Below are 17,772 nucleotides of genomic sequence, written 5' to 3'. Positions count from 1 at the left end.
GAAGGCTGAGGAATGAGTCAGCATGTGTGTGCTGGTCTGGCCATATTTATCAGAATAGTTGGCTTCCTAGATTACCTTTAGACTGTATTTGGAGACAAAACACTTCAGAGAAATTGTTTGGCTGTGGGGCTGGTTTCATACTGGTGGTGTTTTCATGACTGGTATCACTTCTACTATTCCTTCTACAGATCACATAGGTCCCCACCATGTAAATCTCCACTCTAGGTGCTTTTCAAATGAAAGGGAAGGAAACTGAAGGAAAGTCAAGCAATCAAGGAGGTGGAGCACATCACCAGGAGCACTTCAGGATTACTTTCTCCAATACGAGCTCAGAGCCAGACACAGAATAAAAATTCTAGAAACTCTCAAAAGGTAGAAAGATTCCCCTCCTTGTCACCCAGGGAACAGTGCCCTATGTTCACTTCTGAATTGTCCATTCTTTCTTAAAGATGGCAAGTCCCTCCTGTGACTGTTCTGGTGTGGCTTGGATTGGAAACAGTCTCCTTTCTTAATCAACTCCAACCTACACTGCTTTTGGAATGCAGCACACTGCTCCAGCTTTGCCCTGGCAAGGACTTCTGGATGAGGAAGAAAGTACAATTGCATTTCCAGCCAAAAGGCAATGAGGAGCAGGGCAGCCAAAACATCCTGTGGGGACGCAGGTTTTCATCTGTGCACAGAGGCCTTGGTTCCTGCCTGGTGCAGATGACACGTCTCCCCTGTGACTGCTCCCACTTCCCAGGTGGCCATGGCTAAGAGATACAAGGCTCTGCAAGTGGAACCAAAGAAGGTGGGCATGTCTGCTGCCAGTACAGAAGAGGAGAGGGCAAAGAGCCTGGGTGTTGCCTGGCCAAGGAGGGACAGCACCTGCTGGACCGGCTCTTTGTCATCAAATAAGGACTGGTGGGTGGCACCACTCTTGGGGGCCATCTGGGGCTCAGCAATCATGAAAAGCCTCTGTGCTTGATTGGTTTTGTCCCTCTTTCTGTGCCTTCTCTTGTCCCAGTGCTCGGCGGCTGCTTCCCAGGGCTCTGTAGCTGGCACAGCTAATGTGCAGGAGAGCCTCATATGTCAACCTTTTCCATCTGGAAGGTCAGTCTGGAGAGTGAATTCTCCCCTCTGTTTGGTGGCAGAGGCCAGGGCCTGTCATCTGCAGTCCCAGGTGGCACTGAGGGCTGCCCACTGTCTCAGGCTGGTGTGACCCTAGCACAAACAACAGGAGACAATGGCAGGTGCTTGTTTCCAAAGTCACGTTCTGGAGGGGCAATGTCCCCTGTGTGTCCTTTGTCCAGCCCAGCCCCAGACCTGGGGATCGGATGCAGGCACTGCTGCTGCTGCAGTCAGCGAGGATTTGGTGGCTGGTTTCCATCCTAGCAGAACGGGTCACTTACGAAGCTGGGTGCTGATGGTGCCCTGCAGATCTCTGGGCTGCACGGCTGTGAGGGGACTGTCCCTGCTTGTTACTGCCCACCAGGGAAAGTTATGCCAGCCAAGTGTGCATCAACACAGCAAATAGGGAATACAGAAGTCTTCTTCATCTGTGTGAACTGAGAGTGGTGACCTTTGAGATTAAGTGGCACAAAGTCAAATTGCTTTAGGTCCCTCTCTCTATTGTGTTAGGTAGTGCTGCTAAATTGGCCTTCATTACAGCAGCAGGGGAAAAAGCCTCTCAGCTCAGCAGGTTTGATAATTTGTCATTTATCCTGAGGAATTTCTTTTTATAAAGGACAGAAAAACTTTTTAAAAAGTGAGACAACAGGGAATGATGGTTCCAAATATTGGAACAGCTGTGGTTTCTGTTTCCCTAAGCCCTCCTTCCTGTAGCCTAACTAGTTTCTGCCTCACATCTCCCATTTCTGATGGGGCTTGTCCATTTTTAATGAGTGGTTTCCAGGCACCACCATTTACTAAGTTCCACATTCTGTTTAAACTGTTTTGTCTTGCTTTCTTTACATCCATTACAGCCAGTTCTCTACAGATATGTCCAGGGAAGAAATGTAGAAAATTGTTACATGCAACAATATAAAAGAATATAAGAAGAATATTTAAAAGGAGACCTAATTGTCCTTCAGGACAATTTACAGTGAGACTTAAGCACTTAAAACGCAGGCAGTATTAAAGCTATTGAGTTGATGAATGACACTGATGCTTTAATTATGTGATATAATGTTCCCAGTAAAAATTTGCCACAGATGGAGATGTTCACATCAAGTAACAAAATAGTCATTTGTGTCTGCTTGTTAGAAATGTGTGAGAGTATGAGACAAGAACCTTTTCGTACCTCTGACAAATTCTGTACAGAAATTTAAGCAGTTCCAGCAGATGGTTTTAGCCACATTTGCCTGGAAGTCTAGAAAACATCCTTGGAGGTATAGTCTTAGTCACCTCACTGATTTGTAAGAATGTACTTCAACTCAAAATTGCAATGCCCATGCTACAAAAACCACTGGCTAAGTAGTCTCTTTTGAAAAATGTGGTGGAATTTGTTTCTTTTTTTTTTTTTTTTTGGAGCTGTGCTTTGGTCCAGTGAATCTGTTTGCTCTGTGTAAACTTGAAAGAAGAGATCAGACCCTGGGTTCTAAGGCAGAGTTGGTTTATTTCAGTTTGAGCTGGGTGCCACCAGAGAGGGACCCTGACCGAAGAAATCCCTGGGCCTTTATACCCTTACAGTCTGTGCACCCGACCTTCACGCACTTGTCACGTGCCCTTCATGAGCCTCTTAGTCCTATGGTGATTTACGGTCTGGGGTCTTCTAACCCCTCATTGGATTCTCCATGAGGTTTGTGTGCCATTAACTGCTCTTATATTCCAGCTTGGGGCAGTCTTGGGACCCTCCAGGGTCTCAGCCCTTACCTGAAGATAACCAGTCTTTCTCTGTTTTCTCCCCTGCTTAGCCACTATGATAAGAGTTCATTAAAAGTTCACCTACGTTAAGTTTTGAGCAGGGCCCTCTCATTCTAAGGTGAAAGCAAGTTACAATTAAACTTAAACCTACACAGATAATTTTTAATATTCTATAAGTAAACTTATTTTAATCCCCAACAATAAACTCCTAGTTTACATCTAGCACCTGGTTTACAGTGCAAGTTCTGCCTATCTCAAGGCCACACAAGTCATCTCAGCACCCTTGTTTTTGGCTTATTCCCTTTTAATAGGGAATATTATATTTGAGTCAGTCTGGTGTGTCATTAATGTTTCTCTATACTCTGCTGTGATACCCCCACCTTGCAACCAATCACATACCCATCCACAAAGAATCAGAAGGAGAAATCTTGCACTCTCTCAAGCATCTTTCTCCAAGTCTGAGGGGATGACCTTTGCACCCAACTGGGACATTGTTGTGGTCTGATGGACAGTTGTGAGCTGGTAAGTCAAGGGCAAGAGGGGGACATATGTGCAAAACATGAAGTTGGCTACTATGTGAAATTTGGATAGGGTAAATCCACCAAAACCCTTGTACTTGGCTTGACACCAGAAGTTCAAACCAATCCTTCCATTATTTGTCTTACCTAAGGATTGGGACCTTTCTGGCAGGACAAATACCACCGTTTTGAAGCATTTGAGTATGATATTTTGTAAGAGGCCATACCACACTACAGACAGAATGAAAGGGTAAAATAAACAAAAGTAAGTAAGCCCTGCTTGTATATAACAGGTAGTAATTTATAATTATGCACTGAAATTATTAAATGAAATACAAATTGAGTAAGTCTCATATATCCAGGCAAGTTGCAAAAATGTGTTTTACGATATGTAGTATGCTCCTCAACACTATGCTTCATGAATATTGCTGTATGGCTGCCTCTGATAACATTAAACACTTCAAAATATATGTATACTTTGCATGACCATGATAGTCATGCTAGGCAATGAAATAACAATAGCATGCATTTTATCTTACGGGTGTCAACAGAGCTTTTGACTAGATTATGTCTACTAGCTGACTTTTGCATTCAAACAGGAGTCTGTCTTAATTATCCTTGTTAGCACACTGGATTACAACTTCCATTGTTGCACTGCAGCTGCCCAGCATTTTTGTTTCAAACACAATGAAATGTATATGGAATACTGCAATAAGTTACCACTTTGCTATGAGTAGCTCTTGGAAAATATAAAAAACCCTCTAAGATGTCAATACCTAACGCATTACAATATGTATGTAGACATTATATCTACATATATCTAGGAAAAAAGAAAACCCCGTGAATGAAACAACAGATTTCATTACTTTAGTTTATACCTGCTTTGGACAATATATACACTTCTACAGCCTATGAAGGCAGAGATGTATATCACTGTGTGATATACACATGCATAACTGTGGTAAAACAGTATTGCTGTATTATATATAGTTAGAGCTATACACAGTTCTACACAGCACATCACATTTTGGGCTCCAGCAGATTGAATTTTGGTTTTCTGTAATACATCATTGATGAATGAAGATTTTTTTCTGTCTTAAGCAGCTTCTTCAGCGGAGCAATCAATGCCTGCATACGTAAATTTCTCATAGAGCGTAGTATTCACATAGGTCTGGAAAGGAAATAAGCAGAGAAGATGTGATGCAAGGTGCATTACCTCAAGAACCCTAAATAATAATGAAATTATGCATAGCCTAATTATTTATATCATTGTAAGTATATATATTTACATAAAATAGAGTTTTATTCTTACCTTCCTGTCTTCTAACATCCTGTTCAGCGACACCAGTATCTGAGCAAATGATGGTCTTTCATATGGTTTTTCTTTCCAGCACTGTCTCATTAGGTCATACCTTTAAAAATCCAACACCAGCATTTGATAGTTTAGATACATAGGTTAAAGTTACAAATATTTGATAATTGAAAGATTGTGCACATTCCACTTTTCACAGGGAAATGGATTTCTACATAGCTGACGTTACATTTTCCATAGTTTGTTGCTGTCACAAAAGTTGGTTGGTGACAGGAACCAACTATGGAAAATGTAACTTTAGCTATGTAGAAATTTTTTACTCTGGAATAATAAAAAGCTCTCTTTGAGCTAAAACCCTGGTGTTGTTATAAAGAACAGGATAACTGGCTGGAACAGAGAGCCTGAGAAAGTACTCATGGCAAATTAACATTGTATGTTGTATACAAAAGGACTTATGCACTTTTAAATTTTTTTAATGTAGTTTTTATGTTTTGTGCACTTTTTAAATTTTTAATGTAGTTTTTAAATTTTCCAGTAAAAAAAAATTGTTTGCCAGTTTCTTGTGGAAATCTTCTATCTTCTATATCTCAGGTTGCTGTTATTCTATTTCTTTTTTGGTTTTTTTTTCTGAGGCAATACTCACACTTCATCGTCACAGTTGAGAGGCTTTTCCAGTCGGTACCCTTGAGGGAGTTTTTCGTATAGTTCTGCACATGTCATTCCACAATATGGTGTTCCACCTAAAGTTTAACCATTGTCATGAATAGAAGCAGCTTTTAATAAAAAAAAAGGTTTAATTTCATAGTAGAAATTGAAATGACTAACATAGTAACAGCTAAATTAATCTTAAATTAGGGGGCATTTTGCAGCTACATTTTTATTGTAATGCTTCCTTACTGCTTGATGGAGGAGAAAAGATAAATTAAGTGTCAATTTTCTCATCTGTGTGGCTGGCCTAATTTTCTCTACAAGTCTGAGGGCCAGGATCCGATAATATTCAAAATATTTTTTCAATAGCATTGATGTCACTGGGCAAGTCATTCCTTCATTAGCATCATAATAAGATCTGGTATGGGCTCATGAAGCTCTTGCTGTCAGCTGGTTTTGCCCCTTTCAGTAGGTATTTGGTTGCTTAGACTTGATTTTCCACACTGCATCCATATCTAGTGCAAACCCATTTAGTAAGGAAAGCCAGGAACAAATCAGAAATTCTGAGTCCAGTTGGCAATGTGCACCTCAGTCAGTAGCCTCTCCTGGCCAGCAGACCATGGGCACATCTTCAGGGCAAATCACAAGAGAGGTGTAACACAATGATTTTGAGTGGTGCAAGGCTGTATCACAATCATGATGGGTAGAGGTATTTGCAGAAATGAACTCTAAATTTTGTTTGAAGGTTAATGTTGAAAATTTTTCTTCATGAATATTTGGAGTAGGAGGTGATTACTTCCCCACCCTGCAATATCATTAAAATATAAGTCTTGATTTGAAATGCAGGAAAGCTGAGGAAAAGTCACCCACCAAACTCAAAGCATGTTGTACTAAGGCTATATATCATATGATATCCTGGAATTTATATTTAGGTATTGCCTGGGTTTTACAGTGTAATGAAAACATGGTCATTATGATTCTTTCTTATTTAAAATGATACCTGGACTGAAAATTTGACAATTGCATTTCCAAGCATACTGAACCTAAATAAAATGTAGCAGAATAAAACAGAAAGAAATTTGAAATCTATTGTGAAGCAATATTTTTAAAAAGACTGAGTGAATAGAGCTGCCTTGGTGCAGATTGTTTATTTGTGCAGTACAAAATTCAGATACTTACCTAAACTAACAATTTCCCATAAGAGGACACCATATGACCATCTGCAACAGAGGGATATTATGAAGTGCAACAAGAATTAATATTTTAAAATGGTAGGTAGTTTTGCTAGTGTTCAGGGAACACAGGGAAGTGTGATGTTTTTCTGTATTTTTTATAAAGTTTTGTATAATGATGGGGCTTGTAGAATCAAAAACAGGAAAATTAGCAAAATTAATTCACTCTGAGTCAACCAAAGACCTTTATCAGATTGTGAGCTTTCAGCAAATACTGAAATTACAGAATTTCTTTTCCAAATACAATTTCTAGTTTCCTAAATAAAATACAAATTTCTTCTGGATTTCCCAAATATTCATCAGGTCTCAAATTTTGAATAAGAAGTACAGCTAAAGTAGCAGGGCACATCCAAGTAGTTTGTGAACACAGAACTTGATCAGACTCTGAGGAAGAAATAAAAATAACTTTTTTTGTTATGGGTTTTATTTTTTGCTTCCATTGTTTACTTATGGTGACATTACTACTGAGTATTTTGAGTTAAGAGTGGATGTCTCATGCTAGTTATCAAACTTCCCTTCATATGGAAAAATATATCTATTTTTTTAATGCCACTTGAACACATACTTACACATCACTGTTTGTGGTGTAAACACTGTAATTCAAAGATTCAATTGCCATCCATCGCACTGGAAGCCGTCCCTAGAAATTATTTAATGAAAGTTTATTTTCACTTGCTGGTATAGCAATATTGCAGTTTGTATGCCAACAATCATTCTGTGTTGCCTTAGTGAAAACTGACTTTATGCAAGTAAAATTTATCAAGTAAATAAACTTACTAAACTTGAGCAGTTTTACAGAAGAAATTCTGTATTGTGAGAGTGGTGAGACACTGGAACAGGTTTCCCAGAGAAGTTGTGGATGTGGGAGTGTTCAAGGCCAAGTTGGATGGGGCTCTGAGTAACCTAGTGTAGTGAAAGGTGGGTTTGGAACTAGATGGTGTTGAAGGTACCTTTCCAAACAAATCATTCCATGATCCTATGATTATATGATTTGCTTCCCAAAGGAACAGTTCACATGAAAGTTAATAGAAGAATTATCCAATCAGCATCAAGGTGAAATGTAAATAATACCTCAGATGATGCTTCTGACCATCGTGTTGCCTTGACAACACAGTGCTATTTCTGGTCTTTAGCAACATCATGCTTATTACATATCTTCTTTCAGATCCTCCAAAGCACTAGTTCTGGACACATCCTGATGTACGTCTGGTTACCTTCTTGCTAATTTTGGCCTTGTTCAATAGAATTAGACCTGCTTGACTCATCTATTTTACTGTCATTCATATGCATATAAATAATTTTAAATTAAATGTTATATTATAGACCTGGTATAGGATTTATTTACAAGTAGATGTATTTATATGTATATTAATAAGCATTCATATTTTACATGGTAATTAATAAAATTTAAATAATTGGTTCTAATCGGTAATACCCATAAATTTGCATTTTTCTTCATATGAAAACACAGATTAAGAAATAAGAAAGCAAAATTAAGAAAACAGACTGTATCAATTTGTTTTGATGCTTACCATGGTCTTCTTAACGTAAACTTCCTGACCTCTTGATAAGCCAAAGTCAGCTATTTTTGCAACATAATTTTCTCCAACCAAGATGTTTCTTGCTGCCAAATCTCGATGAATAAACTAAAATAATGATGATGATGATGATAATGATAACAATAATAGTAATAGTAATAATAATAATAATAATAATAATAATAATAATAATAATAATAATAATAATAATGTAATAAAATAAGGGAATCAGTATAATTGAGTTTTACATGTATTAATTTAGTGCTATATTGAAAATTGCAACCCTTTGGAATAAGAACCTAAAACAAAGAAATTGGCTTAGTATGTCACTACCAAGAACATTTAAACTTTATCTGAAAATGAAAGCAGTTAACTACCATGTTGTTTTAAGTTTTAATGCCCCTTCCATGATTCCCCATGACATAGTATTTGATAAGTTTAAATAGAGACAACAAAATAAATCTCATTCAGTATGTGCTATAGAAGCTAAAATTAAAAATTAATGTAATTAAAGGGCATATTCCCTGGAAAAGTATTTTCCATGCTTTCAGTGGGTAGAGAGTTGAAGACTGACCTGTTTCTGGCTCAAGTAGTCCATCCCTCTGGCAACATCTGCTGCAAAATGCAGAAGCTGCTGAGAGGAAAGTGTAGATGCAGTACTGTTGGCAATAGCAAATGCTGGGTCTGTCTCTAGTACTCTGCTTTTCCGAAGGAAGTCCAGTAAATTTCCATGGGGAGCATATTCAATAGCAAGGTAAAGATATCCTAACAAAACATCAGATAGTGAGCATATCATAAAGTAAGAGATGGTCAGTAATAGTCTTGGGAAATTTACACTACCTTGAGTGAAAAAAGGAAATAAACACTGGAGTGAAATGTCAAACAGGCTAATTTTTAGGAGTAAAGGAGAATTTAGAGCAAGTATTGAACATCGTTTCTGGAGTATTAATGTGGGCTTGTAGATCTAAACACAAGTTTATCTGACCTTTTAACAAAAGTTGCACAGAGGCCTGCTAGTGTTTCTCTGGACTATGTGGGCTATATTGTGAGAGGGATTTTTTAAACTAATTTTTAAAGTACATGCATTCAATAGCATCTTACCCCTATGTTCACATGCTCCCAAAAGATTTATGATGTTGGGATGGTGACCAAGTTTACAAAGAACTTCAAGTTCTCCAGCAAAATCTCTGTGATCATCTTTTGAGGCATACTCTGAAAATCAAAAAAGCACGCATTTATGTTTTAGTTGTAAATGAGTTTATAACAATGCATTTTTTTAATTATGAGGACTCCATGTTTCTTGGGTTATTACTGTTTCAACTCCAGTAGAAAGAGAAAAACTGTAAAGTACAGTAGTATTTCTAGAAAAAAATAGGATTTTTCAATCAGAGGAAAAAATTGTGAGAAGCGACTGTCCGTAGAAGCTATCTGCAGAGAAAGGAAGTATCTTAACACACTCTATCACTCTCCTTCTTACCTGAGAGTGTAAAATGTTGTAGCAGATCTTATGAAAAGGAGCTGCTTAAAAATCCTTCCATATGCATGCTGTTGATTATTTCTGCCAGTATGTGGACATTGGCTATTTTTAAATTAATCATCACACTTAAAAGTGTTTTTCAATTTGCCTACATAATGACCTGGAGAATTACAATAAAACATGTACATTCTTGCAGTATTGTACATATTGTAACTCTGTCTGGAATGTAGCTGTCATGCCCAGTGAAGAAAAAGAGACGTAATGATGCCCATGGTATGTGCATATATGGATGCGTAGGTGCAGTTGTCTCTGAACAGCTATAGTGAACAAGAGGAGCTAAGGCTGTGCCCCAAGACATGCTCTCTGCTCCTGTCTATCCAATGCCTTGCAGATGAACTCACATGAAGCTCATACTGGTCTATGAATTGAAAAACACACGATAGTTAATCATATCAACCACTGAGGAGAAATGGAAACCAACTTTACCCACCAGAAATACAGCCCTTGACAAATCTTGGCCTTGTGACACCTGATACAATTTAATTAGCAACTTTGAATATTTATTTTAGCTTTAAAAGAGGGCTACTAAGCATTTTGTATGACAGAGAAACATTTGAAATACACAATCAAGAAAACTCTTTAGTCACAGAATCCCTGGTCTTTACTACCTTTCATCCTTTTTATTGCAGCATCCATGCGTAAGCCATCTTTCTTAATGCGTGCTTTCAGGACTTGCCCAAAGTTACCTTCCCCAATCACATCTTGAAATTTTATGTCATTCCATTCAAGAACTGGATAAATAGTAGGATCTGGACTGTTTTTGGCTTTCCTACTCAGAGTGAGAGTACCTGAGTTAAACTGCAGAGCTGGCTCTTCCCTCTGCAACGGAATTAAGAAAATGACATTAACTGTGATTTCTACTTCACTGACCAATGCCCTGATTACATTTCCAAAATGACTATGCTCACTCTCTACACACACACACACACACACAGCTCAATCCATCTCTTACAAATACAGCAGACCGAGTACATTAGACAGTTACATCTACTTTACCTGCAACAAGCAGTTCTGCCCAGGTCCACAAAATTAATCAGGCTTCTAAATTGATCCTTTTAGATCTGGGCCTCCTGAACAGTTTATAATCATTTTGAAGATGAAGGACATGGGCAAAAATAATGCGATAAAACAGATCTCAAAACCAGTTATAAGTCTCAGGTTTAAGCTTTATCTCATATTAGGCTTAATTAAATCTTGTGCTGGTCAGGCTGAGCAGGAAAGGTGGTACAAGAAGAAGCAAGAAAATAAAAAGAGAGAGGAAATTATCTTTCTCTATGCTTAAGGAGACATCTCCTCTTCAGTTACACATTCTCATGAAATACTGCTGTGGGAAAAGTTTTAGGACTAGGAGACAAAGCTATTCCGTGTGGCCTGCAGTCTGATCATAGAATTGGGTGAGGCCCTCACCCCTGTTTCTGAAAAAATCTATTTAGATATGAAGGAGCTCTTTGGGCCAGCTTCATTCTGCCCCACAGGTTCCCCTCTGGAGACAGAGAAAAGCAGCAGAAAGCAGAGTGATTTAGAGACTGCAGCAGGATACAATGAAATATGTGTGTATAGAGAGATATCTCCATGTGATGTTAAAATCTTCAGCAATTTCCTCACAGCCAAAACTGTGATGTTGCCATTGATAGATCCCTGGTGTACTGTCCCCAGGTTGAAAATGGATGAGCATGTATCAGCAGCTGCTGATGCTCAAAAGCAACATTAAATATTTGGTAGTTTTCAAAATCAGGCATGATTTCATAGAGGCAGAACAGGCTCCTCTATTCTGTCTGGCTTGGTACTTGTCATACACAAGTGTGACAAGGCAGAAGAGGGATCACAGCAAATGGTCTGCAAACATTTTTTCAAGTCAAGTTTTCTACCTCCTAGCCTGTAACTGTGCCCTACTAGCTTTAGCTTTGGGGTCACTAGTAGAGAAGCTTTACAACAGTACTAATTGCACACATAAAGAGAAGACAGTGTTTGGGAAAGCCAGGAAAAAGAAATATGAAGAAAACACAGGAAAAGATGAGCTAAAGTTAATAACCAAACTGACACAGGAAAGCTGGAAACCCACCACTACATTTTGGAAAGCCTGAGCCATTCGACGCTGGAAGTTGGCTCGCTTTAACTGCAGCATGATGAGAAAGGCCAGGAGAATTGTTACACAGGTCATCCCTGCAGATCCAAGGATAGCAATAAGCAGCATTTTGCCTCCTTTTGATTCATATGGAGCTGTTGAGGAAGGACAAAAAAATACATCATCATTTTCAGCTTATTCTGAATTTAGCAATACATTAGCGATGTGTAATTGAATACTCCCCTCTTGTAAACTGTTTAAAGAGCTAAGGATACATCCTGTTGTTTTCCAAAAATGTCAGGAACACTGAATGCTCTGAATTTCAGGTGTATGAGCACCTAAATATTCTATTTAATTCAGTCAGAGCAGAGATGAGGCCACATTCAGTGATCTAATGATCTTGCTGTATGCAGCTCTTCAGTTTTTGAGTCATTGGGTCCTTTTTAGTGGATATAGAGAAACAGTGCATGTTGTCACTTCATCAATACCATGCAGTGAAATAAGAATTAAATTTTGGTGGTGCTGTGTTGTGTGTAAGAATTAATAGCAAAAGAAAACTCAGATTAAAGCATTAGTATTATGATAATGTCTTAGCTAACTAGTTTATACAACCAGTCCTGGTTTGTGCAAATCCAGTGTGGTGTATTAACTAACCTTTTGTTTCCGGAAGGGTCTTCAGTTCAAATGATGTGTTCGGGTTGCTCAAGCCAATGTTGTTCTGAGCATTAATCTGAACCTGGTACACAGTGTCTGGCTCGAGGCCCTTGAGCTGATATTGAGTAATGCTGGTGTTCTTTATGATAATATCAATGTGGTTGTACTCAGCCTTGCCATAAATTTTGTAGCTGATGATGATGGAGGAGATGGAATGACCCTCAGCAGCTGTCCAAGAGATGACTGAGGATGTGTCTGTGGTGTTAGAAAACCTGATGTTGTTCGGTGCAGGAGGGATTCCTGAGAACAAACAAAACACACAAGGCATTGGCGTGTACATCCACCAATTTCTCCTTTCCACAGAGAACAAAATATTTTCCTCGGTGCTTTTGCTGTTCAAAACACAATTTGTTGATGAGCTATGGTAACTGAATGCAATGATTTTATGATCTTGATGTGCTGTCATCCTTGTAGCAGTATTCCATACTTCCAGCAGAGGTTGGAGTGGCATTCAACATACTCTCTTGGATGAAGATACACATCCTGTATGCAAGCACACCATGTTTCCTTTCAGATTAATGCAAAAAGGATTAATATCCTTCTACACTGTATCATCATTCCCTTGTAATTCCCATGTCCTGTACTTTCACTGCTTCAGAGAGCAATTACCTGTCAGGCTGTTGAAAGAAAGTAAATTGATACCAACACTTCCAAAAATCTAATCAGAAAACTGCCAGCAGGGGTGAGTGCTACCCTTGCAGATGCAGCCATTAATATTAAGCTAAGTACCTTCTCCTGGAAAACAGTACCCTTATGTGTTTCTTAGAGCAGTTTGGTGTCAGAGCTCAGGAAAATGGAGAGTCCCATGACAGCCATTGATACTTCCACTAACACATGTAGGATTTCAGTGAGGGCCTCCTTACATTACCTACAAGGAGGAAGAAGCCCACCTTTCCAGTGTGTGGTAAGGGCAGTGTCACCCCTCAGCCATTCAGATGGACAGCTGTTCAGATGGTACTTCATTCAGATAGGGCGTTTGTTGTGGTGTTGTGAAAGCACAGTATTCACACTCAGGGAGTTCAAGGGCGGTCTTCAGTGTAGCACACTTAACTACTCTTTGCTCACAGGGGTTTTACCTTGCATTGTATCTTCTCTTCTTTAAGTGCTGACTATTTCTGTATTGTCATAGCCGAATTGAGTAACAAAAGAGCTTGGAGTAGTGAACTCTGATGGCTCATCATTCTGAGGAGGAAAAAATGCTACTTGTGTCAGAAGCATGACTTGCACTGAAATGAAGATGTGAATTCTCAAGCTTGTTTTTCTCCATTTAAAAGAAACCCACATTAATAGTTCCTGACAATTTCCAGCAGAAGAATTCTTTTGGATGCTGAGCTTTCCAAATTACAGCAATAACAACCATAAGCGATCATCAGGAACTAAGCTTTACCAAAATAAAGGATTACATTTAATGTAGTCATCAAGTGACAATTAGTCTGATCACTGGGGGTAACATGAAGAATTAAACAGAAGGATGTGAATCAGCACTTACTGTCACTGAAAGTCCATGCATACAGATAGTTGCTCCATTCTCCTTGGGACCTGGTGTTCACCCGTACCCTGCACATGTATTGCTGTCTAGGCTCAAGATCTTTAATGATCAAGGTGGACATATTTCCTGGCACTTGAGTAATAACACTGCTCTCGTCACCGTTGTCATTCACGCTCTTCCTTTCCACTTCAACACGAATATCATCCTCTGTCCTCAGTGTTAAGGGATGCCATGATAAATTCAGTGATGTCATACTTTTTGGAAAGAGAGTGATACCTTCTGGTGGAGGAAGACCTTGGAAAAGCCACAGTGAAACAGGGAACAACATTTCATGTCTGGTATCTGAGCTAAAATAGGGGTACAGTTATTCCCAACCACTTGCCCCAGTTTGGGGTGACATAGGGTAATTCTCTCAGCCATCCCACATAATTTGGCTGAAGTTACATCTAAGAGGTGTTGATAGTCCCACAGTATCTTAGCAACAGATGATGTGTCAATAAAATGGCATCTTCAATGAGCTGGTGTTGCAGATGCACTTTTTAGATGTGAGAAGCCAACAGTTGTTGTCTTGCTAGATAGGTCCTGGTGCAATCCTCATTTATTCTGTATGTCTGTATTCAGTTTGTTTAGTTTGGGATCTGTCCTAAATGAACTAAAAACTTTCCAGCTTGTTAAAACATCTTCAGTTTTAAAGTAAATTGATCTAACACTAGGAGGAAGGACTACAAAAAAGTGATTCTTATATCCAACTCTGTTGCATAGCCAGCCAAAATATATAATTTTTCCTTTCCTAGATCCCTCATCTCTAAATCAGGGACAATAATAGCTCTGCTTTTTTCTGGTTTTCTTCACCTCTGATTTTTGATTTGTTTTTTTCTTTTCTTTCCTTTTTTTTTTTTAATATCCCTTTTGCCTGAGATTCTTTTGAAAGAGTCTACAAAGTTTTCAAGTCCAACTTTCTTTGCTCAAGTGAAAGTGTTATGACAGAGATCAGGGAACAGACAGCAGAGGAAAAGAGCTGAAATACCCCATTTGTGAGAAACCACAGTGATCCCTTACCAAGAGCAGCTGTTGTGAAGCTGGCCTGCGGTCCAGGATGGCCTTCTCCACCTTCCCCTTGCCGACTCAGCTGAACACAGAACTGATACTCCGTTTTGGGTTCCAAATTGTCCAGTCTTTTAGTTGTGCCTTTTACTGACAATAAAAGTCAAAAGTAAGTAAAGCCATGGCCCATGTTGAAATATGTTATGGAAGAAAATGTTTGGAAAATACAAGGTAAGATACACAGACTCCTTTTTTTGTTGTTGTTCTTGATTCAGTAGGATAAACTAATTAGAAGTATAATATAACTTTATAATTTGAGCTCCAACTCTGTCCAAAGGTTGCTTCACCTGCCATTCTTTCAGGACAAAACAATACTGGTTGCTTAGTCAATGTCCTTTCTGTACACAGATCTTGGGTTATACTGATTTAGTAACAATAATTGTTAAAGGTCCTGGAATGTTTCCTGTAGTATTTTAGGCTGTGCATAAAATTTGAAAGCATAGCTGGAGGAGGTCATCCAACTCATAAGCAGGTTTCATTTTGCCTATACCATTACTGATAAATATTTTGGTAAGTTATTTGTCTCACTAGGGCTACAATGAACACAATGCAAGATGGTAGATGCCCCAGCATACTGCCCACTGCTTTTGAAAATCTTCCATTTACATGGAAGTTTAAAACAGCTGGGCCAAATACTGAGTTCACTTAATCCTAAGGAAGGAGGGGAAAACCTTTTGTTCCTGAAGTGAATATATACTTTCAACAACTGTTGGTGTAACACGTCCACGTGAACATCATGTGTAGTGATAAACAGTCACACATCCAGTCACAAAATTTCTATACATTGTCGAGTCTTGTGAGGCTAATCAAGAACAGAAACACATGATGTTTCAGTTGGTAGGTAAAGTTTGTCTTTAAGGGAATTAAAGAATATCCTCTTACCTTCCACAGACATCCAGGACTGATAACGTTTTGCTGGCTTGTACAGAAGTTTTGTTGACACAACAGGTCCATCTCCATTGTGTAACTCAGCATTGATATCAATTATGAGAAAATTATGTCCTCTGTCTGTCAGCCTCGGGGCATATTGTGGCACAGGAGGAACTGAACAAGAATGCATGTATTAAACTAACAGTTTAGCTCCCTATATCAATAAGACTCTTGTTATTCCTAGATCTGTAGGAAAATGAAAGATGCTCTTCAAAATTCGCATAAAATAGATGGGGTTTTATGCGCTAAAGCTGACAGTTAAGATATTTAAAAAAACTTGGGTGTACTTCTAAATCTTATCATCACACTTATTCTTTCAATATACATAATTAGTCTGTTACTTATAATGGATTTCTGTTCATATTCTAACTGTAAATATTTATTCAGGCATTTTCCAGCAGTGCAGAGAAAGCTCAGACATGCTAAAGTATAAAGCTGTCCTTAAAATTAGAGAGACAAGGACACTTGAAGAAAGCTTTTACCTTTGACTGTAACTTGAAATGGTTTCTCTGCCATTCCTGCTACTGTCTGCACACTGCAAACCCAAGTTCCTGTATCACCAGGCAGGACTCGATTAATTCTAAACATGGCTTCAGAACGATTACTGGTAGAAATTTCATCAGGCTGAAATGAAAAAAAGATGTACAGACCTGAAAAATTTGGGCATTTTCAAGTATTCCAATGATGCTTTGAGTTTAGTGATATCTATAAAAAGCATCTATAATGGTCAACTTCATATTTTCATATGTGCTGAGAAGTTCATGGGGTACTCCAGAATACCAAAATTTCATATTATGCTTGAAAACCATAGTATGCATTAACTACAGATAAAGTCAATATAAACATTAGAAATAGCAGAAAGCAATTGATCAGGAGCCTACCCTCAGAACAGTTCCATCTTGCTTCAAGAGTTTGAATTCTTCAGATTTAGGAAGCGGCATCCCTGTTGCTATACAAAATGGTTTGAACTCGACGCCAGAATTGAGTTCCACAGGATCTAGTAAGTTCACTATCTGAGGTGAAAGATCTGCTGACCCTGCAGAAGATATATAGTATAATGTCACCCTTCTAACAGACATTTTAAAAGACAGGTTTAGGTGCGCGACAGTGTAGGTGTCTGGTTCTGCCTTCCCTCATGTGGGCATATGCAAGAATCATGCTTCTCAAAGACAACATTTTTACATCTCTTTATATATAATGTGAGAAGGAACAAGCCCTGTGTTCACTCGTCTTTCTTTTTCTGATCCCTCTCCTCTCCTTGTTGTTGACATTTTAAGCACAAACAGTCTAGCCATGGCAAAATCATGCACACATTTTGTTCTGAATGTACAGTACCTCCTTGCTCTCTATTTTGACTGTTTGTAAGACCAGACAGATCATAACAGTATAATTTGGCTGGTTGGATCAGAGCCTTATTTCTCTATTTGGTTTTGTTCTTGAAAAGTTTCACAAACCAGCAGTGAATTTGTCACTTTATTTATCTAGCTAAAATAATAAATGCTGAGTGCATCTTATAGAATACCAATGAGACAAGATGTGTTCAGCTTTGTAAACTTAACTTTCTCCCAGAGAGACAGAGAAGTTTTAAACTTTGGTGTTGTCTTAGTGTCTCAGTCATCACTTTCAGGTCATGAAGCTTGTGGTATAGGCATGTATGCAGCCAACCAAAAGGTAGGTAATGATAAAATACCATGAGTTTATACAAAAAGCTGGATGTGCAGCTTCTGTCAAGGATTAATATTAAGATCAATTAAGTCCTATGGAGTAAAGCTTGAAAATCTAACGATATCATCCTGATAAATGCAACATATAGGTCAGAGGCTAAAAATACTGTATTACAA

The 17,772-nt window shown here is 38.5% G+C and overlaps 1 protein-coding gene across 5 annotated transcripts in view; it reads right to left on the bottom strand.

The window, feature by feature from the left end:
* Nucleotides 1-2,576: 2,576 nt before the first annotated feature.
* Nucleotides 2,577-17,772, bottom strand: part of TEK (TEK receptor tyrosine kinase) — a 47,557-nt gene continuing 32,361 nt past the window's right edge. For 4 of the 5 annotated variants that reach the window (XM_077171089.1, XM_054651823.2, XM_077171090.1 and 1 more), the window contains exons 9-24: nt 16,813-16,967; nt 16,414-16,555; nt 15,884-16,045; nt 14,957-15,091; nt 13,898-14,191; nt 12,349-12,648; nt 11,692-11,849; nt 10,238-10,448; nt 9,194-9,304; nt 8,667-8,857; nt 8,087-8,200; nt 7,124-7,194; nt 6,502-6,542; nt 5,318-5,414; nt 4,675-4,774; nt 2,577-4,533 (exon numbers count right to left, since the gene is read on the bottom strand). In XM_077171089.1, coding sequence (XP_077027204.1) covers nt 4,459-4,533; nt 4,675-4,774; nt 5,318-5,414; nt 6,502-6,542; nt 7,124-7,194; nt 8,087-8,200; nt 8,667-8,857; nt 9,194-9,304; nt 10,238-10,448; nt 11,692-11,849; nt 12,349-12,648; nt 13,898-14,191; nt 14,957-15,091; nt 15,884-16,045; nt 16,414-16,555; nt 16,813-16,967 — 2,357 coding nt within the window. In that variant the 3' untranslated portion in view covers nt 2,577-4,458. The remainder of the gene's footprint in view (nt 4,534-4,674; nt 4,775-5,317; nt 5,415-6,501; nt 6,543-7,123; nt 7,195-8,086; nt 8,201-8,666; nt 8,858-9,193; nt 9,305-10,237; nt 10,449-11,691; nt 11,850-12,348; nt 12,649-13,897; nt 14,192-14,956; nt 15,092-15,883; nt 16,046-16,413; nt 16,556-16,812; nt 16,968-17,772) is intronic. The other variant, XM_077171092.1, reaches the window with a different exon arrangement.

This window comes from Agelaius phoeniceus, chromosome Z (genome assembly GCF_051311805.1).
Source record: "Agelaius phoeniceus isolate bAgePho1 chromosome Z, bAgePho1.hap1, whole genome shotgun sequence".
Taxonomy (NCBI): domain Eukaryota; kingdom Metazoa; phylum Chordata; class Aves; order Passeriformes; family Icteridae; genus Agelaius; species Agelaius phoeniceus.
Note: the sequence above shows the minus strand (reverse complement) of the source record. Positions and strands in the feature narration are given on the sequence as shown.